Here is a 24,016-nt window from a genome sequence, read left to right as displayed (position 1 = left end):
ATAAACACACAAATGAAACAAATGGGGAATGAACTCCAGGAAAAATAGAAATTGTGTCAGAAAAGGAAATGTAATCATACAACACTACATATGAGTAACAATTATACAATTGAAATAAAGTAAATATTGAATATAGACCCAAACCAAAATTATAGTTAACAGTGTCAGAGAATGACAAGGAGAAGTGCTGGTGTGAGTGGTGTGTGTGTGTGTGTTGGATGAGGGTGGGCAGAGCTGTTTTCTCAACAAGGAGTCAGTTGGTGGTAATGCCTAAAACTAAACAAAATATACTTGTTATTTAGAGATAACTGAATTTAAGTAACAAAAGAAAAAGGTAAATAGCTTGAAGGTTTTTACATCTGGGAATGTAGATGTGGAGGTGGGAGGGAGCTGCTATTTTTCATAGGACTCTTTATAGAACTTTCTGGCTTTAAACATGTGGGTATAAAACTTTGAGAAAAGTAAAATTGAAATTAAAAAACAAAACAACAAAGAGTACAGTTTTTTGCACAAAATGTAAAAGCAACAAAAGGAGTTCGTTTTAGGATTACTTGTTAATATAGAGGTTAAGGGCACAAGTGCAAGGGCCTGATTTCTTGGGTCCATACCCTGCTTCTCTCACTTACCAGCCACGTGACCTTGGACAAGTTACTACTGGTCAAGCTGCCTCAGCTTCCTACCATTTACATAGTTTCTACTTCATAGAATTATTGAGAGGCTTAAATGAACTAAAATACATATTAACCATTGTCTAGCATATGGTAGGTGCCCAATAAGTGTTAGTTATGGCTGGTTCCATTGGCTTAACTGCATCAGAAAATAGTCTGACATTTTACAAAAACTGAACAAAACTGACAGGCAATATGGGGGGAAAAACGAGGTTGCTTCCCAATAACACCTTACATTTTTTTAAGAAAATATGTGCAGCAGTCACATACATTTCTCTTTTTCTTAAAAGATTTTATGAAAACATCCTTTTGGAAAGTACATTTTAAACTATTTTGGAGATTCTCTGGGCATGTGTAGCTTGATGTGAGGATAACTCATTTTATAGCTGAAGTAAATGGGAATATTGATCCACACTAGGCCTGAGAGTGACTTAGGAGTGAACTGTTCTGAATCACACCACGACCTCTCCAACTCACAGCCCATTAATACCTGCAGCACAACTTTTGGTTTAAAATGCTCAGTAAAACTCCAGTCCGTTAGGCTGCGCTGCTGTGTTTTCTGTATGTCCTCTAACTCGGCTTCCACAGTCATCTTCTTGGGTTTCTGAAAAATCACACAATACAATTTCAACTTTACTACGTGTAAGTCCAAATGGAGCCCTCTTGGACTTCATCAGCTAACTGGCATGAACTTCATTTAATTGGGGAAATCTGCATATGCATAAATCCATATGGCAACATTTTAGGAGACCTGCTGCCAGAAAGAGTATGCCTTTGACTTTTTTTTTATAGGCAACATAATCTAAATATTTTTATTGTTAGGTTATACTCTTCTGAGTCCTGTTAGCAATTACAGGCAGGTTTTCTGAACTCACTTCAAGACAGTATTGGTTCTACAGGGCTGTATGGCCAGCAGGTGTTTGTGAGGTTGCCAAGCCACATTGTCTAGAGAGGAGCATGGAGCTTGGAAGTTTTGCTTAATCGGACGAGTGAAATTAACTCCTTTCTCTCCGGCTGGAGCTGGTCTGGGGGTTTCTGAATAATCTTCCTCCTTCTCTGGCATCTGCATTCTCTTGCCAAGCATCTTTTTTTTTTAAATGTTTTTTATTCTGGGTCACGTTTTTCTTCGATGATCTTACTTGTCTCTACACTTTTAGGAAAGCAATTTCTTACCTTTTCAAGAGAGTCGGGCTTTGTGACTGCTTCATCTTTGATCTCACTGTTCGTGGTCTGCTCTGTAAATCAAAGACACCAACATCCAGTTGGGTTTGGGCTTTGTTCTTGCCTTGTCAGTGCTGTGCCTTTTTGTTGCCCAGATGATGTATGTTTCTGTGCTGAAAAGGTAATTCCTGAAAGGCATGTTTCATGCCTCCAAAAAGGTGTTTGTGTCAATAACTCTAAATCAGTGTCTATCTAGAAAAGTGATACTAATCCCTTTGAAAAGAACCCAGTTTCCTATATATACATTCCTAAATCATATCAGAGATGCTGACTTCAGACTGCACCACTCACAACTATGTACCTTTACCTTGACGAGTTGCAAATGTTTATTAATTAAATGGTATCAACTGTTTAGTACACACTGTCTGTCTTGTCATGCTGCCAGAGGATCACAAAAGATCAAAAGGATCACAAAGCCTTTTCAAAATTCTGTGGGTCATATCTCAGGAGTAACAGACTAGGTCGGGGCAGGGGATGTATGGAAAAGAGAACAACCAGATAAATGCACTCTGGTGAGAAAATGGTATGGTTTCACCATCCTGCAATGCTCTTCTTCCATTCATTAATCATTTATTAATCTAAAAGCATTTAAGGAGCATCTGTAGATGTATAGAGTTTAACAAAAGTTAGTTAAATGAATGGGTAGCTGGACTCCACGGAACCATACCACGGACCAACATGAGTCAGGCACACTATGATCCTTGGCTGTGGAGCAAACAGCCATGTGAATGCAGAGAGAGAACAGATTCACGTTGCTGATTTTGCATCACCAGGCTTTCATAATTCCTAAAGTTAACAATGTTACATAGAAAGAGGAGGTCCATGATCAATTAGTTTAACATGGATAAACAAGCATCTTTACTGAGTACACCTCAGAATTTGCAATATGCTCTTGTGATTGTGTATCTCTAATAGAGAAATAGATACAGTATATAGCATATTCCAAATCTGACCAAAGTAATGGAGTAGGGGATGAATCTTGGAAGATACTTGTGGTGCTGCTGAATCATGAGCCAACCTGCCTTTTTATCACCCTTAGAATAGAAAATTAATACCTATAAAGTAACATACGAAAGGGCTCCAGCCTCTCTCCCCAAATGCACCTCCCTGCACTCTCCCCTGCTCATCCCACTCCAGACTCACCAGCCTGCTCGCTGTGTCTTGAGGCTTTGCCCTTGTTTTTCTCCATCTCACATGCTTCGCTCTGAAATATTCATGTGTTTCAAACTCTTACTTCATTCATATTGTTACCTCCTCAAAAGCCTTCTGCCTCATACTCTGCTTTAATTTTAATCATGGGATTTATCGCTGCCTGATACTATTTGTTTATGTCTGTCTCTCCATCCCCAGCATGAATTCCTGGAGGACAGCTTTGTCACATTCCCCTCACTGTACCCCGAGCACCAGCATATGGTAGGAACTCAGTAAATATGTGTGTGTGTGTGTGTGTGTGTATGTAATTGAAGGGGGAATTTTCATCATATTTTGAAACTGGGAATGTGTGTAGAAAGAGCAGAAATGTGGAAGAAACCCTACAAAAAAGTTTATTTTGGGGTAAGCATAAGATTTGTGGCAAAGAGAACCATCCCTGGGCTTCCAGGGGAGCAGTTAATCATGTCTAACGAGAAAGGGACAATGTTCTTCTTTCTTTTAGGAGCATAACTGCTTACATTTTCACTTCTAGTTCCATTTTGCCTTGGGCTGCTGCAGGTGACAGCGTGAATGTTCCATTTTGATTTAGAGTAAAACTATAAAGTCAATTCAGTATTTATTTAAATACATCCACTCAAGAGAAAAGTCAGGCCAACTATAACTCTAAATAGACCATGATGTCCCATGTGTCCTTGAAGCAATTGATATGAAATCTGTGGAATAAAAATTATTCTATTCTGTGGTCTGCCAGATTTCCGGGAGATTTGATACTCCCTTCTGTGTTTAAGGATCCAGCAGAAAAAGTCTCCAGTTTAGAAAATATGTTCTAAAAACTTGTGCATCAGTTATTTTGTCAAAGGAACGAACATCCACAAACTAATCTGAACTCTGTATTTAACAGCAGAGCAAATACCATTTTTTCTTTCTTTCTGATTTCTGCCTTCAACCGCGTAACCCTTTGACAGTGTGATTCAGTAGTTTTTGACACATCTGGAAATGGATGCGTTCTCATGCCTTTGAAAAACAGCTTTCCTAATCTGTTTTACTTTAGAGATAACAAGATCCCTCTGCAAAGCAGTTACTTTATTAAAAAAACACCCAACAAGCATAAAGGGCACATCTAAACCTATAGCCTCACGGTTATCAACTCTCAGTTTTTCATAAATATCCAATAGGCCCTGTCAAGTTCAAAAACAGTCTCAGATGGAAATCCAGTGTTTGGTTAGGAAAAGCACAAATATTCAGACCTTCATGTCCAGGAGAAGGCTTTTATATGTATTTGATGCTAAGATGGCTGTGCAAGAAATACATGAACAATTTCTGCTTTGTTTGAAAAGATTGAAAGTGGCTGTTTTAGAAGTGTAGTTCATAGTTAAGGGGGAAATGCAAAATCACAACAAAAAACTCCTCTCATACACAATAGCCACAGTGAGGCACTGGGCTTCCACTGCCCTCCCCCATTCAAACGGAACACCTCCTTGAGGTGGGCCAACACAGGCCATGCAGAATCCCTTCCAAGTCATGGCTTTAGCTCTCAGGACTGCTCAACCTCCAGGAGACGCTGGTAATTTTCAGCCCTGATCATTTAGGAAGTTGTCATAACTATCTACTTTCCACCAGGACCCAGAGTGCCAATGTATGTGGTTTGACCACCAGGTGGCAAAAGTTGCCTGAGGAAAAACCGTGTATCAGTCTCTCCAAAGGAAAAAAGGCAAAAGCAAAACAAAACAAAAAACAAAGGAAAACCCTCAGGTCTTACATCGCTCCTGGCTTCTTCTGGCTCCATATTAATTCAAAGTGACTTATCTGTCATCCGTGTCTTTTCCCATAATATGCACTAATGCTATAACACCACTTGTTAACCTATTTGGCTTAATTTTTTGTGAGCTAGGATAATATATATTAGTTCTGATTATATTTAAAATTAAGTTATAATAATATAACTCATAATTACATTTTTAAGTAATTAAAAATGCACTATTATCTACTAAGGTAAGAATGGACTAAGAGGCTTTAGGATATTTTGAAAACCAAGGGTTGAAATAAAGAGGATTTCCTGAATGACAACACTCAGTAACAGTTTAATTACCCAAATAATTTAGATATTAAACAGTTTTTCAACTGAAATAGAGAGGAATTTAAATAATGCATCTTGAATCACTTTTTTGGCTTATACATCCTTAATAGTGTCTACACACACGCTTACTTACCCAAAGATTCAGATTGTTGCTGAGTCTCCAAGCTGGTCTCCTGCTCTGACAGCTCTCTGCTCTCAGGGCCTAAGAGTTTCTCATTATTTGGATCAGAATGCTTCATATTGTCAGCATCAGGTTGACTAGGATCTGAAGGTTCTTTATTGGTCTCACTATCTTGCACAGATGTTGGCCAATTCTGATTAATAAATAAAACTCTGTCTTTGGTTTCAGCATCTAATCAGTGTAAAGAGGATTCATGAGCTACTATAGTACAAAAACTAACAACCACAAAATGCCAAGAATGTCTTTCATTCCCTCCATGCAATGTACCTGCTTCGTGTTTGGCCTCTTGGGTGCTCATTTTTGCGATGTACTGTTGCCTTATTTGTTTAGCAAATCTGGCAGGGTTGTCCCATGGTATGTTGAACACCTCAGAATCTGTCCCATACATTTTTCCAGAATGCATTAATTTCCCTTCTTCATCAACCTCAGAGAGTTTTAGGCTCTCAAAAGTAAACACTTTGAAGGCTCTTTCTACTTCATTCCAGCTCAAAGGTTCTGTAAGAAAGCAGGCCATATGCTGCTAGGAATGCTCTTATTACCATATGGTACATGGCAGACAGAGGGACAGCCAGGGGATCTGTTCACCAGAGTAACAAGAGAGTCACACCATGAAGGGTGTTGACCTATCTAACACGGGCTCACAATTCTACAACCAACATCGAAGGTACCTAATGATATGAAAGCCGCATAATCAGCATACAGTTTATCAAGATGACTCTCCCCAATTGCCTCAGAGCTTAATAAATATTAGGTGTCCAGATTAATTCGCACGGACTTTCCAGGGTACTGTATTGGTTGAATATGCTTAAAATTCACCTTTTTAAGCAAAAGCACCCTTGCTGCCATTGTAATTGAAAATTCACTCCCTTGTGTCTAACATGCTGTTACATCCAGTAGGATTTCTTCTTCACGGCGATTCAGAAGAGGCCTCCTTCCAGGCACCTGAACAGGTGCTGCCCTTTCCCTAATGCACTTCAAAGGCCATCAGCTTTCAGTGGGCTCTGTTCATTTGCATATTTATTCTCTTACACACAAGGGTATCTATCCAGCCACTCACTCGTTCGCTCATTCATTCTTGTTTTCTATGTATTAGGCTTTCTCATAGGTGCCTGAGACTCAAAGAAAAGATTTGGTTCTTGCACTTCAGAAATCTAAGGTGGGAGGTAGGTATTAACACCTAATCATGTAAATCTATATAAAAATATTTCGTAATTTGTGTAGAGTTAGAGAAGGGAGGATCTGCACATGCTATTCTCTTTTCTTGTCACACAGGGATTGCTAGGTAATTTCCTACCCCTTCTCACCAGGAGGGCTATATCTGCACACTGCCTTAGTGGAAGCGGAATTTGTTTTGGGGCATGACTGTCTATAACAAAGAATTCCAGCAAACTCTGCAATGGGAAGCTGATTTTAGGTATTCTTTTTCTTCATATTTTTATTGATTTTTTAGAGAGAGAGGAAGGGAGAGGGAAAGACACATGGATCGGCTGCCTCCTGCACTATAGCCCCCTACTGGGGATCGAGTCCACAACCTAGGCATGTGCCCTGACAGGGAATCAAACCGGCAACCTTTTGGTGCAGAGGACAGTGCCCAACTAACTGAGCCACATCAGCCAGGGCAGATTTTAGGTATTCTTAATGAGCCCTCTTTTCCACTGTCCTCTAAGAGCATAAAATGGCCCTTCCTGTCATGAGAGGAGGTTCACTGGAATCAACACTCTCAGCACCACAGAGACAGGAGGCTCTCTCACCCAGCTATCCTCCCAGCTAGGACAGGGATTACCACACCATCTCCAGTGACGTCAGTGAGGGGATATGGCGTTGGGGGCAGGGAGCAGGAGAAAAGAAGATCATTCTTGTTATGGAAACACAGTAGAGAGAAAACCTGGTGCAGCAAATTGAAGAAGGTTAAGCATCGTATTGCTAACAACATGATTCAAGATGAGAAAATTGTAGTCAATCTAAATCCCCACCCTCAGCCTCTAACAGGCCTTTCAACAATCAAAGTGCTTTTGGGCATAATCTTAAGAGGCACAGATGACCCTAAAGGAACGAGTTTAAGCTAAGACAAAGCAATGTACTCACCATTTGTACAAAAGTGCATGAGCTCGTGAATTGCAGCTAGACGTCTTGTGCTGTTCCATGGTGGGGGCAGAGGGAATTCGAGGAATTCCCACAGTGGCAACTTGGACTGCATCTCCCGCTCTATTCGAACCGGGTCGATATCCTTTTGGTCCTGATGACAAAGAGCAGCATGACAGAAGACATTAGAGTAAGCTGCCAAGCGCCTCATGCATATGGAGAAAGCAAAACATAATACCTCCCCTCTCATTATTTGGGAACAGGGGAAATCACTGGTAATTGGGGAAGACAAACTATTGGTATTTTGCTGAGGGTCAAAAAAGCTAGTTCTCACTTTGCCAGAGGTTCCTGGCGCATAGAAATGACAGATTCTTCATCCACAGTAACAAACTGCCAAAGTCTCACATGTACTCATCTCTCCCTTCTGAGTCTTTTCTGGCCTCCACTAGTTTTTCATATTAGCAGATATTTAAAGCAAATAGCTCTAAAGTTTTAATGCAAATTTGGTGTAGTCACAATGAACTGAATGGTTAATTGGACCACTATCATCAGGCAAGTTTTCCTTGCTGGCATAATTTCTCCCTGACCAGTCTCCATTTTCTGAGACCTCACTTTGCAAATAGGCATTCATTTTGTATAGTATGTGTAATTAGCACTGGTAAAGCCACCACATTAAGATTTCTTTAACTGAAGAGTTACAGACGGGCCTTCCCGCGCCAGTCGCCCTCCGGGGGGCCAGTCGTCGGTACCTTCAGTGCGTACTCCTTGTGGGCTAATGCGTCGTGGTAGTTCAGCAGCAGAGGGCCTTTGGGCACAGCTTTGCTTTCACTGTCTTCTTCAGGTAAAAATATTTTATGGAGGTTCTATTCAAATGGAAATAATATTGATTTAAAGAGAGAATGGATTCTTTTCAAAGCACACAAGCACTCTGTCTCAGGCCACCGACCTTTCTCTCCCGCTCAGTGAGGCAGAGGGAGGGCAGGATGGACAGGATGTGCGCCGCGATTCTGCGGTCCAGCCCGTCCGCTCTGGGCCGCAGCTCCACCAGGCTGGGTGGCACGAGGTCTTTCTCTGTTGCCTCCACCTGTGGAGATAAAGGGTCGGGAGGAATGGGTTTAATGGCCAGCTCTTTATTGATATTTGCGCATCTCCACTGCTCTTAGTAAAAGCAAGGCAGTTCCCACCAAGAAAGTCCAGTGTTCACACAAGGTGGCCGTGTGTGACTACCAGTGACTACCAAGCAGAGGGGGAAATGTTCACAGTCCATGCGAAGGAGTAGGTGTCGCTTTAATACATGTATTAGAACAGGCAACAAAATACGAGTGGTAAACAAGAAAATTTACCATGATAGAAATTGAAAGAACAATTTAATTTTCTCTTAGTAATTTACTCTTTCTCTGAAAGTAAAAGCGGGCTTACGCGCCTTGACTTAGGAACATTTACTGAGCGCCGCGTGGTGCACCTTCCCTTGCGCGGCTCACCGAAGCCCCACAGCAGTGCTGTGGGCGCAGGAGATGCTGTTTCCATTTCACAGAGAAAGAAACCAGGGCGAGTAGTTAGGGGACTGGCTCGGGCCCGAGGCTCCTGCCTGGGAGGAGCAGGGGTCAGGCCAAGTCCCCACTCTTTCTCCAGGATAGAAAAGTTCTAGACGCGAGGTCAGTAAAGGGTGACAGTTTCCTGCAGGAGGAGAAGGTGAGATCTAGGAAGATTCGTGCCTTGTACAGTTTTACCTGGTAAACAAAAGAAGTTGAAATACCATCAAGATAGGCACCTAACTTACCGCTTTTCTCTTCCTGTGGGGAATGTTATATAAAGTATTCCAGGGCAGAGCAGAAGAAAGGGGACTGAAGCTGATGATGACAGCAGACCTTAGTTTTATTTAAGAGGTTCTGATCTTTGTACAGGAGGAGGCACTCAGGTATTACGTATGCAATTTTTAAATCATTTTTTTAAAAACGGAAGCCAGGAGAGATGCAGTGACTGACTGGAGTCACCCGCCTACCTGTTCCAGCATACAGTGCAGTATCAGGGCCACAGAAATGAATTCTTCAGGAATGGGATTCAGCAGATCATTGTAATATCTCATGTCTACTTCCGGCGTGATGACGGAAGCCACTGGAAAGCAGACAGAACGTCATCGCTCAGTCAAGATGCACTCTCCACGTCTCCCATCAACACCTCGGCCACCAATGAGACCGTGACCCTGCCCTGGCAAGTGGAGGGTGTGGAAGGGGGTGCTGAAGCACTGCGGAGCCCCCTCCCGCTGTTCCCTACAGCCCTGCCCTGCCTCGATCCTGCAACAACACGTCTCGCACGTGCCTGCTGGGGGCGCTTGCGGTTCCTCGTTTTGTGCTTTCTTCTTCCCAGGGGTCGGAGCAACAGGTTGCGGAGCCTGAAGGAAGAATTAAAAAGAAACAACTGAGATGCCCAGCTGGGAGATGCTCCCATCAGATGCTGCTCTGATGCGATCTGACAGGATCCTGAGGTTGTAGGACCATGTTGGCAGCACAAAATCATTTGCTGGTGTTGGGCTCAAACCAAAGCAAGCAGTAATGGGCGCAGACACTTCTCCGTTTTCCTGATGGAGCCTGCCGAGCACCGGCTGGGATGTGATGGGGAGATGGGGCACTGAGAATCAAGAGGGTTTTCTTCCCTGGGTGACCCAGAACACTGCCATTCTCCCTCTGGGAGGCCGTCAGCGGTCCCCATCACCCCAGGATGGGACTCAGGCTCCACTACAGTGCCAGTGGGCTTTCCGGCTCCCGCCCGGCCAGCTTCAGGCCATGCTCTTTCCACTTTGCCTGGAGGCCGGGGCGCTGACCTGCCCCGCAACCGCAGTCCTGGGCCGTGCCCTAATATTCTCTTCTCTGGCCTCCGTGTCTTCAGACATCTTTGCCCCTTTCTGGGAATAGCAGTCTGTCCCTTTCCCTCACCAGGTTTCCCCAGGCGACACATCCCCGCATCCCTAGCCTTCGCCAGGCCACTGGCCCCGCCTGGTAAGGTTTTGCTGGTTGCTCGCTCCCTCCTGCCCCCCAGGTCAGGGAGGACGCCACGTTTAATAGCTTCTGCTTCTGGGCTGACCTCGCAGCACCCACTGTGCTGTGGAAACTGCCCTTCACTTGGCTGCCATCCCCTTTAAGCGTTAGCCTCCGTGAGGACGGGATGAGTCTTGCTCGCTGCTGCATGCTAAGTGCTACACAGACATCGTGACAACTTATTGACAGCGCTCCTTGTTCCAGATACCACTCACTGTGCCACGGGCCGGAAACGGTGCGGCACCTCTGCGTGTGGCAGGTGGCTGGGGACATGGGTGCCCTTTCCTACTGCCCCTGTGGGCCTTTCCTTCTTCCCATCCTCACCTGTTAAATCCCAGCAGGCAGAATGACCTTGCTACAAGTATTTATATGATGTTTTCTTCATATGTTTTATAAGCGTGAAAATTAAGTTGTTCAGTTAATTATTCAGTCTGCTCAAGACACTCGAGCACGTGCCTACCTCAGGAATCAGCGTGGCTTCTAAGACCGGTTTCTCACTAACCACCTGCGGGACATTAATCAGCTGCATGCTTGCCAAATAGTGCTGGTGCTGCCGTTTCCAGTCCAGGGTGTCATACATCAAACAGGCGATGCTTTCAAAAATAATGGTGCCCAATTCCAGCTACAGGTGACAGAATTAATGAAAATTAGTTATTAGTTTCATATTGTTGGAATCAGATGTATTGTGTGTATAGACCCTAACAGCTAAACCTAACCCTTAAAATTTTTTTTTAATTTTTCAATTACACTTTACATCAAATATTATTTTGTATTAGTTTCACGTGTATAGCATAGTGGTTAGACAATCATACACTCTACAAAGTGCTCCCGCTCATATTTCCATTACTCACCTGGCACTGTATTATTGACTATATTCTCTATGCTGTACTTTACATTCCCATGACTATTTTGTAACTACCAATATGTACTTTTTAATTGCTTCACCTTTTCCACCCTGACCTCAATCCCCCACCCCTCTGGCAATCATCAGTCTGCTCATTGCATCTGTGAGCCTGTTTCTGTTTGTTTTGTTCGTTTACTTTGTTCTTTAGTTTCTACATATAAGTGAAATCATGAGGTATTTGTCTTTCTGTGACTGACTTATTTCACTTAGCACAATACCCTCTAGGTCCAACTATGCTGTTACAAATGGTAAGATTTCATTCTTTTTTATGGCTCAGTACTCCATTGTGTAAATGTACTACAACTTTTTATCCACTCATCTATTGATGGCTACTTGGGTTGCTTCCAAATATTGGCTATTGTAAATAATGCTGCAGTGAATACAGGGGTACATGTATTTTTTCTAATTAGTGTGTTGGGATTCTTCAGATATATACCCAGAAGTCCCATCACTGGGTCAAAAGGCAGTTCCATTTTTAATTTTGGGGAGACCCTCCACACTGTTTTCCATAGTGGCTGCACCAATCTGCATTCCCACCAACAGTGCTTGAAGGTTCCCATGTCTCACTATTTGATTTACTGATGACAGCCATTCTGACAGGTTGAGGTGATATCCCACTGTTAAATCTATCACTTTTCACAGGAAAGCACTGCCCCCAACCACAGAATCCCAGCCACGATGACTAGGTCTTCACTCATTGAACCCTTCTTGCTCTTCTTGTCCCCTCCCCTTGGAGGGCCTAATATTGTAAGAGCCTAATTATGCCTGAACTAAGTGAAAAGCACTCTATTCATTAGTTTCAGCAGCATGGCTTATTTTCTAGGTATCTCAGTTCCTAGAACAACACATTAGGTAATTTCGATGTCCTTAGCCCAAGACAAGCTATGGCTGACTCTTGCTCGGCTGGGCAAGCAGCACACTAGGAAACACCCGCTCAGCTTTGACACCATCCCTGCGAGTGTGCTAAAGTGTAAGTGCAATCAACACTCCTTCCTTTCCTCCCTGCCCCTCTCTTCTTTCACCTGTGCTACCTTAAGGGGAAAAAAACCAAAGAAATCCCTAAAGACTACTGCTCCTATAATACCCACAAGTTTATGATCTGGCAGGTAAGTTATAAATCAAATACTTCTATTATCTGGGCTCTCATTTCCAGAAGTAGAAAGGCACAGTTACTGCCAGTCTGTCTGCTTGAAAGCAAAGGGGAAATAAATAGGAACATCCTATGTCTGAGGTTAGAGGTACAGCAGAGTGAGATAGAGGTAAGGTACAGTGAGATAGGTTCTAGTGGGGCCCATGAATTGCAGTCTGACTAGAGTCCAGGGCAGTGCCTAGCTCTGCCCATCTTCATAGCACAGCTGTCAGTCTGGGCTTTGTGTGCCTACCCTAATATTGAGTATTCTACAGTTAGGCTTCAACCTGGTATTCTTTGCCCGAAGTCTGGCAATATGTTTTTGTTTGTTTGTATTTTAAGAAATGTAGTAAAACTTCTGCCCAATAATCCCTTAGCCTAACTAGTTAATTTATTTTTAAATCAAACAGCAACTCATATGCTAAAAGGCAGAAAATTATTTCAGCAACCAAGGTCTTAACTTGAGATGTTACAGCTGTCTTACTCAAGCAGTTAGCACTTCTTGATGGGCACTTATTTGATATAAAGCTTTCGTTCCCTTGGTTGAGCAGAAATATAGCCTGCCTGTGTGCAGCCAAAGGTACTAATGCTTCCCTTCTTCCAGAGAGAAGATGCCGCCATGGCTGGCTCCTGCCTTGATATGAGGCCATTGTCAACTTACAGACACAGCCAAGAGTGCGACACCATGTATCAGTACCGTGTATCCAGTCTACTTCTACTGGAAGTAGCTGTTTTTATAAATTGATTTTTAGAGAAATGGGGGGAAGGGAGAGAGAGAGAGGGGAGAGAGAGAAACATCGATTTGCTGTTCCACTTATTTAGGCATCATTGGTTGCTTCTTGTATGTGCCCTGACAGGGACCAACCCCATAACCTTGGTGTTCAGGACAACACTGTAACCAGCTGAGTCACCCGGCCAGACTCATCACCTACATCTCACTCTTGGTCCTTAATTTACACACTAAAAACTATAGAATCAGGCTGTAGCCATTATTGGTCACTCAGTGTTATCACCGTCTTGAAGAGAAAGGAGAAAACCTTATCTATAATCAGCGGTCAATAAATATCTGTGGAATGAGTGGATGAACGGGGTAATGGGAGCCCAGCGTCACGGGTCACGTCACTCACTCATTCACTGCGGGTACTGACCATCTTCTCACTGTCCGACCAATCGGCAGGAAAGTCATCTGCCTTGACCGTGTATTTAAACTGAGCAACATCAAAGAGATTCGTTTCAGGTTTCTCATTATTCAGGATTGGTTCCAAGTACTTCCAGAAAATAGCAAGCTCTTTGATGGCATTCTCTTTCTTCAATTTTTCAGCTTCTATATCTAATAATGGCAACATGTTTATAGTACAAAGTGAGAGTGCTGAATTTCTTCCCGCTTTAAGTGAACATGGCAAGTCCTATGCTTTGCAAGATGTCTTTACAGTATCAGGAAAAGCAAATAAAAAAATGTAATTTTGAGAAGACTTTACGATTATGGACTATACGATTATGAAATCAAAGGATTTTACTTCTGAAATTGGTATTAAATATGAGCTTGTCCCACCCCCTTCACCCTATAGTTGAGGCCCAGAAAGGTTATGATAAGAGTACATATTTTCGGAGCTGAGATGTTCAATATTTTCCTCACTCTTAGATGCATTTGTATAGAAGAGGTTTTCTGTCCAATCACGTTTTGACCACGTTAGTGTCTACTTGCCGCAAACCTGGTTGGAAATGCAAATGATTCGGTTGTCCTTTCCCACATGGCTAAAAACAACCTGGGTCACGGATTTATGCTCCAGTTAACTCTTGGTCATATTAAAAGAGCTACTGGCCTCTCTGGGCAGTTGGGATCTTACTATAAAATAATAATAGTTTTCCAAAAAGTTATACTTGAAAATTTGAAATATTTGTGTTTATTACATCCATAGCTAAATAGGTTTCTACTACCAAGATCTCATTAGTCTACTGTAAAGGTTATTTTTCTATTATTTACTTTTATAAATTAAATACTTTGTATAGAGAGACTGAAGTTTTCACAGCCTTTTTCCCCACTGGCTACAATAATGAGTTATTTAATGTCACAACTATCTTTGAAACAGAAGTATCTGGGTTTGAATCTCTCCTCTTACTTAATAGCTGCCTCCAGGTTGAGAGTCCTTTTTGGTAAAATGGAAGCAACACACATTTCTGAGGGTGGTTGTGAAGACTATAGGAACCATTGCATGTGTCTAATAAATGATAGCTATTATTATTATCAGTGGTAGCAATTTCTTACTTGGAACAGGAATTTAAAAAATGTAGTGTTATAGAAATAGGGATGTGGCTGCGTAAGTTACAAAACACTGTGCAAATGATATTATTAATAAATAACAATAAAAGTAACAGCAGGCAGCAGGAAGAGCTTGGACTTCTAGGTCATGCAGAACTGCCCACCAAAGCCCCGTTCTACAGCCTTCAATACGCAGCAGTGCTTGGTTCCCTTCCCGCACAGGTAGTTGAGCACAGTGCCCTTAGATGAAGACCTCTAGGTCCAACAGCTGAATGGTAGTGTGGTGGCGGTTTCACCCCACAACATGCTACTTTAAGGCCCGGAAGAGAAGGCTCCCTTTCTGACTCATCACAACCAACCAGGAGCAAAGCAGAGCAAGCATCCAACGCCAGGATCCCCTGGGCCACCTGGTGGCTGTGGCTTCTGGGAGAACGGATTCTCTGCAGTCCACCTATCCACCCCATGCTTTAGGCAAATGTTACAGGTCAAGTGTTCCTGAGGAATGTAGTTGGATAACCGAGTCTCCTGCCCCGCAGCCTATGTTCTCCGTGGCTACACAGCAATATAAACACAGAACATGATTTTAATTTGCGAAATTTACAGCCCCTGGCTAGTGAAGCAGAACAGAAAGCGATCAAAGCCTTGGAAGGATTTAATAACGTGTGTGTCATCTGACCGTGTTTTGGACAGAAGCTCGTATCTGGCCTTTAAGGACAGTGGGGATACGGACGGATGCGGCGAGCTGTACAGCAGGCTGCGTACCTTCTGGCTGGAGGAAGCCTTCCTGCTGCTGGCTGGCTGCTGCCAGGTGTGTCTGCAGAGGCTCGTAGTTCTCCGCAGATATTTTAATCACGCTGCTGATGGGAACGCCGAGCTCCGTCATGATGGCTAATAGCTGAGGGTGACTGAAGCCCACAACTATAATGTAATGCTGGGCACCATCATCTGGCTCGTCATCTGTTCAAAATACCAGAAAGCACAGGGGGCGTCGCTGTGAGAGAGAACAGGTTGCCCCCGCCAGCTCCATGGCCGTGTACATTACGCGTGCGTTTCCAATCCCCGGGCTTGCCAAGAGCAGCCCCGTTGGCTGGAATGCAGTCCTGTTGACTGGTTCTCATTACCGCCCTTCCAGTAAGAAGGCTGTGGCCATTTTACAAAATATTAAATCACTTTTGCAAATGAGACATGGGCGCAATAGAAAGACAAGCATACATGGGGCCTGTGGTCATGGAAAATGTGTGCTTGGGATTTTTTTCTTTTTTTCTTTTAAGTTTAGGCTGTGATTTTTTTTTTTTCTTCTTCTAATCTCTTTTGAGCAACATCTGGATTTACTCCTGAATTACGAGTAGCTGCAGCTTTGTGGTATTTTATAAGGAGAGGTGTTTACAGGAGAGGGAAATATTGAATATGGACATGCTCCCCACCAAAGTATTCTGTGTATTTATGTCAACAGGTGTGAATGCTGAGTGTGGGTTATGCAACTGTCGAGAGTAGAGGGTCCCTCAAAACACTGTATCCCACAATAGCCCACTACGATCAATTTTAAAAGAACGCAACAGATGCACACACTTTTAATTCTCAAGTGATGATTTTTACTCATCACTAAGCAAACCAGCACCGGTGCTGCCCTGGAACCCATGATGGCACTGCTTCTAAGCCAAGTGCATTTAGAGCAGGACGTACAGGGGAGGGAGGCTGGTGAAGGATGTGAGGGCCGCCCCCTCATTTAAATCAGATGCAAATAATAACAGGTACGTCCGTTTGGATTCGTGGGAAGGCAGCAATGGATTACTCACAGCTGTCTAGCGGAAATCCTTTTTATATCAACCATCCCAAATGGGAGAAATCTCAGTTGCTCTAGGGAAGCTGGGAGTGGGAGAAGTGGAGGTCAGGAAGCTCTGTGCTCTGCGCGAGCCCCACAGTAACTGGTCTGATTTTGCTACCGCTGTGTTTCACTCGTGACAATAACCACTTCTTACTTTGCCTTATAATTACATGACTTTTAAAAATGTTCCCAACAAGATAGCAAGCTGCCTGGTGCCACAATCAGCCCATATTTCAGCCTTTACATGCTGTGCGTAAACATGCCCAGAGCAAGACAGGAGCTAAACAGACACTTGCTGAAAACACGAGTGAAGTGCGAACAGAACTGCTTTCTACCGGGGAGTCGCGGGCAGCATGTGACAGAGGGGTTGAGGGAGGGGAAGGCCGGGGAGCCGAGCCGAGCTCCTGGGACGGTGCTCCGAGTTACCTCACGGCGAGGCGGAGGGCAAGGAAGCCGGGGCGAGGAGCCGCACTGACCCATGTAAACCTTGGCGTCCGCGTCCTCTCCCCGCCGCTTCAGCTGCGTTATCTTCTTCGCGGCCACGCTCGCCTCGGGCTGATCCTTCCCCTTCCCTTTGGCCGCCTTGGCGTCCGCCTTCTTCTCCTTGGGGGACTTGGCCTTCCCTTCATCCTTCTCGGCCTTAAACCTCTCCTCTGCCACCTGCAAGAGAGCACAGCTTGCCGCCCAATCGCGCGAGCGGGCAGCGGCTTCACTGCGGGCGTCAGCGTGCATTTCACTCGGTCGCTTGTTCACTCACGCGTCCAACCCTCAGGCCAGGACAGTGGACATCCCGGGCTGAGCCCGAGAGGCCAGGGGCCCACCTAGGCACAAGGGGTGGAGGGTGCACACGGCCTTGGGGCCTTGGGCCTGGGGCCTGGGGCAGGGCATTCATCTGAAGGGCTGAGTCAGGCAGGGCCTAGCAAAGCGCTCCAGGCGCCGAGGACACTGAAGGCAGGCACTTCCGTTAATCACAAGCCTAACCTGGCGGAGTCTCTGAGTCCCCGAGGCAGGTGGGGTTATTAACAAAACTAAATGCGAAGGAAAAAACAGCAGTTTCTCTAAAATCTCCTTGATAAAGTTTTCACAGTTTAAGTAATGTAGAGACTACATTGAAAGATTAAAAGATTCTTTTGGGAACCCAGCACTAACAAGTTCTTTTTATGATACTGCTGCTTAAAAATGTGTAGACATAATCGGTGGTTGCGATTTGACACTCTCGAAGGAGGGAAAGCGAAACATCAGTTGGCAAGGCTGGCTCCCTGCACGCTGTGTGGAGGCAGCCGAGCCTGCCAAGCGCCATGCGAAGGCCCCATCTTCTCACCACTTTTCTCAAACAACTGCTGAAACCTTCGCACATTATTTCATATCATACTGCATTTATGCTTTCAGTGCATGTGTTATGAGTACAAATAAGTTGCGCTCCCTGAAAGGATGCTGTGGAACTGATCATAAGGGGGCCATACGTAAGGTCCAGAATATGCCTATATTATTTATGTTTTCCACATTCAACAAAATTGGACACAAAAATAACTGAACAAATTATTATAACAACAATACAGGTGGGCTCTGCGTTTTCCCTAGGTCATGACATCAAATTTGAAAGCCTCTGTTCTAAGACGTCAGAGACACGGGGGAGACATGTCGCTTTGGCCCCCAGGGAACAGAAGGGAACAGAATGGATCACAGGAGGGGAAAGAGCTTTTCCCTCCTCTTCTTGGGATCCTGGAGAAGGCAGGGCTGACCACAATCAAAATTTCAAAATGAGCAGTATTAGCAGAGAACTGGCAATGGAATATGCTTTCCATCTTTAATTTGTTCTCTCGAAGGAACCTACAATGGTAATTGCATTCCCATCGTGTCAATTAAGACACAGTTTGTGCTCAGACACAGCTGTGGTCGAGACACAGGCTGGCTTGATGCAAACCCTAAGCGCGTTTTATTTCTGTGGTTCTCTGGTTGGTCTCAGTCCCTGATGTCCCCTCACCTCCTTTCCATGCCTGTCTGCCCTCCCCCTGCTCTGTCTTTCCAGCGGCTGAAGGATACTGGCTGGAAGCTCTTTAGCTTCACCACAGTGCTTCCCTCCCTCTCTCTCTCTCCCCCCCCTCCCTCCCTCTCTTTCCCTCCTTCCCTCTTCCCTCTCCCTCCCTCCATTCTCTACTCCCCCCTCTCTCCCCCAGCTGTCTTCCCTCCCTCCTTTCACAAAAGTATTTTAAAAATACCTATAAATGTTGATTCACTTCTTTAAATGATTTTTTAAATTATAAAAATAATCATGCTGGAAAATTTGGGGAAAAATAAAGAGAACTTACAAAAATCACCATAATTCCACCATCCAGAGAAGATGAGTGGGAGATGATATTTAATGCATTCTTTCAAATTTTGTTTATGCATCAGTTTTACATAACTGTTACTGTTCTCTCTAGACAACTTAGTGTTATGATTTTCCATTAAACAATGATGCGTCTTCAGTTGGTAGGATTTCAAGAGGTATTACCATGTAAAAATTTCCCAGGTAGAGCAACTATATATGCGCTGTATGGTAGCATCTGAGTGTTCAAAAAGTTGGCCCCTCCTAAATCATAAACTAAAATGTGTTGACCCCAACTTCTTTGACCGTTTTAGCTTCTGGATAACGTAGCATGTGGGTTCTTATTGACTCTATGGTGATCTGCTCACAACTTAAAGAACTCAGAGGCAACTCTGGCCAATCCAAGACAAAAATTTAGGAGGGGTGTACCCAAAAGGCCCCGCTTCCCACCATGCTTAGGGAACACATGTTCCCCAGCATGTGAAGGGAGAGTCGAGTTCATTACAGAGCACATTTCATTTAAAATGCACTGTGTACAAAAAGCATCTGGATGCCTCCTACTGCGAGAAGGCCTGGACAGGCATAGAGCTTTCCTAGCCAGTTAAGCGACATAGCAGACGGGGCTCTTGTCCCAGCGACTACCAAAAAAAGTATTAGCATTTCATGCCCTCAGGTGAGTATCAAGTGACACCTATTCAGAATCCTTAATCTTGTTATTCTCACTTTTTTAAGGGGAAAATACAAATTCCCCCGGTCTGAGACAGAGTATTGCAGTTGTTTGATACATCAAATATTTGAGATTGTATTTTGTTTCTAAGTGACTCCTTGATGTCTTTGCCCTGCTAGGCCTCACAATGGGTGGGGGGCAGAAGGCAGTGGAACGCAGGGTAAAGGGCTCTACTTCATCTTATTTTAGTTAACAGTGCTCTTGGTGTTTGTGTATAATTCTGTGCTTTATATGTTCTATCATAAGCTTTCTAGAAAATATTATTAAGGATATAGGTAAAAAGCATGCTCATGGAGGTCACGTGACTAAGCCATTCCATTATTATGTGGCTTATGAGGAGCGAGGTCTGTCTCCTGAGTGCCACTCTGGCTCTCTTTCAGGACAGCACTGTGTCCCAGAGACAATCTATTCTACTGGGCACAGGTGAGAGGACAAGAGATGGGCGGAAAGAAATATATTGTGTCAGATGAGTTTGAAAGGCAGCAGGCTGAAGAGACTTATTTTCCTGAAACCCCCCACCTGTAATAAGCTAATGTGCTATTAAATCTCTAAGACTTAACACAGTGATTTCCAAGTTCGTTTGACCAGTGGGCTATATTTCTTTCAAATGGAGAACAGAGTCTAAATGGTTCTAGAAACTACTTCAGATACACAAGGTTATGGGGACATTTGGGGGCCCAATTAATCAATTTCTAGAAACCTATTCTAAGGAAATTATCCAAAATATGAAGAATTCTGTACAATAAAGTTGTTCATCATAACGTTTTTATGAAAAAAATATGGAAATAGCTGAAATGCTCAACAATAGAGGAATGGTTAATAAAATTATGGTAGTTAGTAGAATATCCTATAACCAATAAATCAATAGATGTAAATGCTGTGGTAAAGAGTAAAAATTATCTTAATTTAAAAAAAGCTGAATAAAAAGTTTTACAGTGATTGCAGCTATGTAAAGAAACAGATCCACAGAAAGGACCAGGGAATACAGCAGTTGTTGATAGGTCGAACATTTTGTTTTTCTTTTTCTATATTTTATATTTATTCTTTGCCCTCTGCTCTCCTCCCACTTCCCTGACAAACAGAAAATACCATGGGTGGGATTTAGTTAGGAGCTCGCTTTTCTAGAGAACTGCTGTGGCGTAGAAAACACAAGCCTAGGAGTGTACTGGGTTCACTTGACCAGAGGATGCAGTCTTTAGATTGCATGTCCTGCAGCATGTCCCGAGGCCCAGATCCCAGTCCCCAGGGTGCAACCCTAACCCACAGAACAGAACCCGCCATGTGTGGTGAGGCGGTGGCTCTGATGTCTGATGTCTGCGTCCTGCAGTTTCCTGAGATTCAGAGGGGACAGCACCAGATCAGCCAATGTTATTTATTCTACACCTCAGTGATTTTCAACCTTTTTCTCATGTCACACATAAACTAATTACTAAGGCTCTGTGGCACACCAAAAAAATGTATATTTTTTGCCAATCTCACACAAAAAAATAGGTATAATTTTGTCATTCACTCTGGACAGCTATTGTTGTATTGGCTGTCGTCATTTTTTTATTTGGCAATCTAAGGGGAAAGAGGTCAGTGCCCCTGACTCACAGTCAGGTATTGCACGTTTTAAACATTCTTGCTGCACGCTGGTTGAAAATCGCTGCTCTACACCAACATCCAGAAGGGCAGAGAGAAGGGGCAAGAATGTCTGGAATAATCTCAGAAGTCTATCTAAGAGATTCCCCCAGAGACCAGGTCATTTCTGGGTGTAAGGGGGTGGAGGGCCGGGGGCAGGACTGGAAATGAAGTCAGGATTTCCTTGGGAATTGGTGGCTGCTTATCTCAGCGCTCTTTGTCTTTGGTGAGCTCTGTTACTTCCCCTGACCTGTCTCTGCACTTAACCTCGGGGTGTTGTATGCATGCAATTAGTGCACCAGCTGGCGGTTGGCAGATCACTGAGCAAAGCCTTTGCTCTCACAGGGAAACATCTCTGGGCAGGCACTCTGCTGGTTTTGAGCCAAGAGTGCCATTTTGCACAAATATCGAGGCACACTGGGGAGGGGCACGTACAGTGATTAAGAACAGGGTCTTTAGACTCTGACAGTTTCGAATTTGAATTTGAATTCCAGCTCCACCTCTGAGTAGCTGTTCAGCCTTGGGAAAGTTAACTAACTTTTTACAACCTCAGTTTCCCCATCTGCAAATTGGGAATAATCCTATGTACCTCATCAAAAAGTCATTAAAAAAATTCAATGCTATAGCATGTGTGAAGAGCTCAGTATATAGTGCCAAACAGTCAACAAAGGTAGCTAATCATTGTTATTAGCTGCTGTAACTGTAGTTATTTTATTTAAAAATACTGCTCGATTTTAAGTATGTGTGTTTCTGCACATTTTTCATGAAGTCTATAAAAGCTTTTATTAATTAAAAGCACCCCAGTTAGGAAAGCACTATTTTATCTCACACATCTGCCAGCCAGGGAGTCGCTCATCACTTAACCCGCGTGGCTGGACTTGCAGCTCCTCAGGTCCCGGCCTTGCTGGTAGGGCCCCCCTTGGACAGTCGGGCCCCAGCCTTGGAGAACCCCCCCAGGCGCGGGGGTTGTTCCTGCCTGAAGCCTCCGCACCCCTGTAGGCCAAGGCCCTGCTCTTCCTCTGCTTGGTTTCTTGAAATCGTTTCTGAAGATCTGAGCCACACTGAAGCACAACTAACCAGCCTGTAATTTCCTGGTATGTCCCTATGGCCTTTCTTTTCAAACAAACACACACGCAAAATGGCATTAGGCTGGCCGGCGTCCAGCGCTCGGGTTTCAGCCGGGAGCGGGCGATGCGTGAAGGTGACCTCGCTCCGCCGCCGCGCCCGGTGTCTTACAAATCCACGGGCTTTCCTCTCTGAGTTGTTTTAAGAAAAGTTTACCTGAGCAGCTCTTTAATGTGTATCCTTTCTCTTCATCCTAGTACGTCGGAAAATAAGGCAACTTGTACTAAGTACTTAAGCCAGAAAGAACCGTTCTGCTTTTATATAAAAAAGATGCTAAAAATATCCAAGAAAATGCGGACTGGTTATTTGAATTCACAAATTAAAAGCACAACTAGAATATATTTGCATCTTTTCCAAAACTCTATTCAAATATTCTGAACTTGACTCAACTCAGGCACAAAAAACTAGATTTAGTTTGACTGATTACTTAAATTGTTAATTTTTTTGTGTTACAGCCATTTTCATCTATTTTTGATGATTAAATGTTTTGATTTAGTTGAATTCTTAATACAGTTTAAATATTTTGATTCACAATGAAGTATTTTGGTTTTAATAAGTGTTTGTATTTAATATAAAACAGAAAAGTTAGAGTTAAAAAGAAGTAAAGTGGGAATGATACTATAATATTCGGATAATGCCTAAACGAAAACAGAGATCAGGATAGAAGCCAAGTAATTTATTTTAAAATTATAATGAACATTCTGAAAATATATGTGCCTGCTACATTGTTTCTCTAAATGTCTGTTTCAATAAATGTTTGTTAATTAACAACAGACTGATAATGAAGTACGAAAAATGTTTAGATGATGCGTGTATAGGAAAATTCATTTCTAAACAAAACACTCTCCTACTCCAATTTTAAGATACATAGAAATCTAATTTGAGATTAATTGTTAAAGAGTCATATTCAGAAGTTCTGAAATGCTAAAGTATATTTAAAGAAATACAGTATATTTCCTTCATGGTATGCATATTTGGAAGTAATCAATAAAGTAGTTCCAAATAGATAAAGTTTTCAAATATATTCAACTTATTTGTAGTTAGAGGCAGGCATTGCCTCCCAGAAATTCATGTGCTAAAGGCTTCAAAACTGTCCTTCTAAGAAATATCTTCCCTCGTACTATTGTTTATAATATTCATTAGCCAACAAACTTCCTTCATGGTCAAAGCAAATGCCATGTTAAGCACAGCCCAGACTAAAGTTATAAATTATTAAAATTAGTGGAATCTAAAAAATGATATTTTCACTGTAGTTGGCAATTGAAACTCTATTATTTACCATTTACTTTCAAGAAAAGTTTTAATAAAACAGGATCAAATATATAGTGATACATTATATTTGTTTCTTTGGGGAAAAAGAACAGGATCTGAATTATATTAATTTTTGTCCACAGCTTCTCCCTAGTATTTTCTATAATTACTGTTATGGATATTTTTTAAGCATTCATTTTTAAAACTAAAATTTGGAATATGTACAGATGTAAGCAATATAATTAGCATTTGAAAGAAACATCTACATAGATTTTGTGTTGATGTTAAAAAGCTGAAGAGACAGCCAATCCCTTATAGGAATTTCATAGTCTTACCCTGAGTTTCGGAAAGGAAAGGAAATCGGGTAAAGTCCTCTTTTCTTTTTTTCAATTTCTAATCCACAGCATGGTGTCAGTTTCACATACTTTATATTTATTTTGCTTCCTGCCAA

General features: G+C 43.0%; 1 protein-coding gene across 1 annotated transcript in view; it reads right to left on the bottom strand.

Annotated features, from left to right (window-relative positions):
* Positions 1–24,016, bottom strand: part of SPAG17 (sperm associated antigen 17) — a 116,456-nt gene that overhangs the window by 53,925 nt on the left and 38,515 nt on the right. The window contains exons 5-17 of the mRNA XM_081121308.1: positions 17,011–17,194; positions 15,472–15,666; positions 13,598–13,779; positions 10,877–11,038; positions 9,701–9,773; positions 9,384–9,496; positions 8,328–8,465; positions 8,131–8,244; positions 7,385–7,535; positions 5,567–5,794; positions 5,252–5,470; positions 1,842–1,903; positions 1,159–1,272 (exon numbers count right to left, since the gene is read on the bottom strand). Coding sequence (XP_080977434.1) covers positions 1,159–1,272; positions 1,842–1,903; positions 5,252–5,470; positions 5,567–5,794; positions 7,385–7,535; positions 8,131–8,244; positions 8,328–8,465; positions 9,384–9,496; positions 9,701–9,773; positions 10,877–11,038; positions 13,598–13,779; positions 15,472–15,666; positions 17,011–17,194 — 1,935 coding nt within the window. The remainder of the gene's footprint in view (positions 1–1,158; positions 1,273–1,841; positions 1,904–5,251; positions 5,471–5,566; positions 5,795–7,384; positions 7,536–8,130; positions 8,245–8,327; positions 8,466–9,383; positions 9,497–9,700; positions 9,774–10,876; positions 11,039–13,597; positions 13,780–15,471; positions 15,667–17,010; positions 17,195–24,016) is intronic.

This window comes from Miniopterus schreibersii (assembly GCF_964146895.1).
Source record: "Miniopterus schreibersii genome assembly, chromosome: 19".
NCBI classification, from domain to species: Eukaryota; Metazoa; Chordata; class Mammalia; order Chiroptera; family Miniopteridae; genus Miniopterus; species Miniopterus schreibersii.
This window is presented reverse-complemented; position numbering and strand designations above follow the sequence as displayed.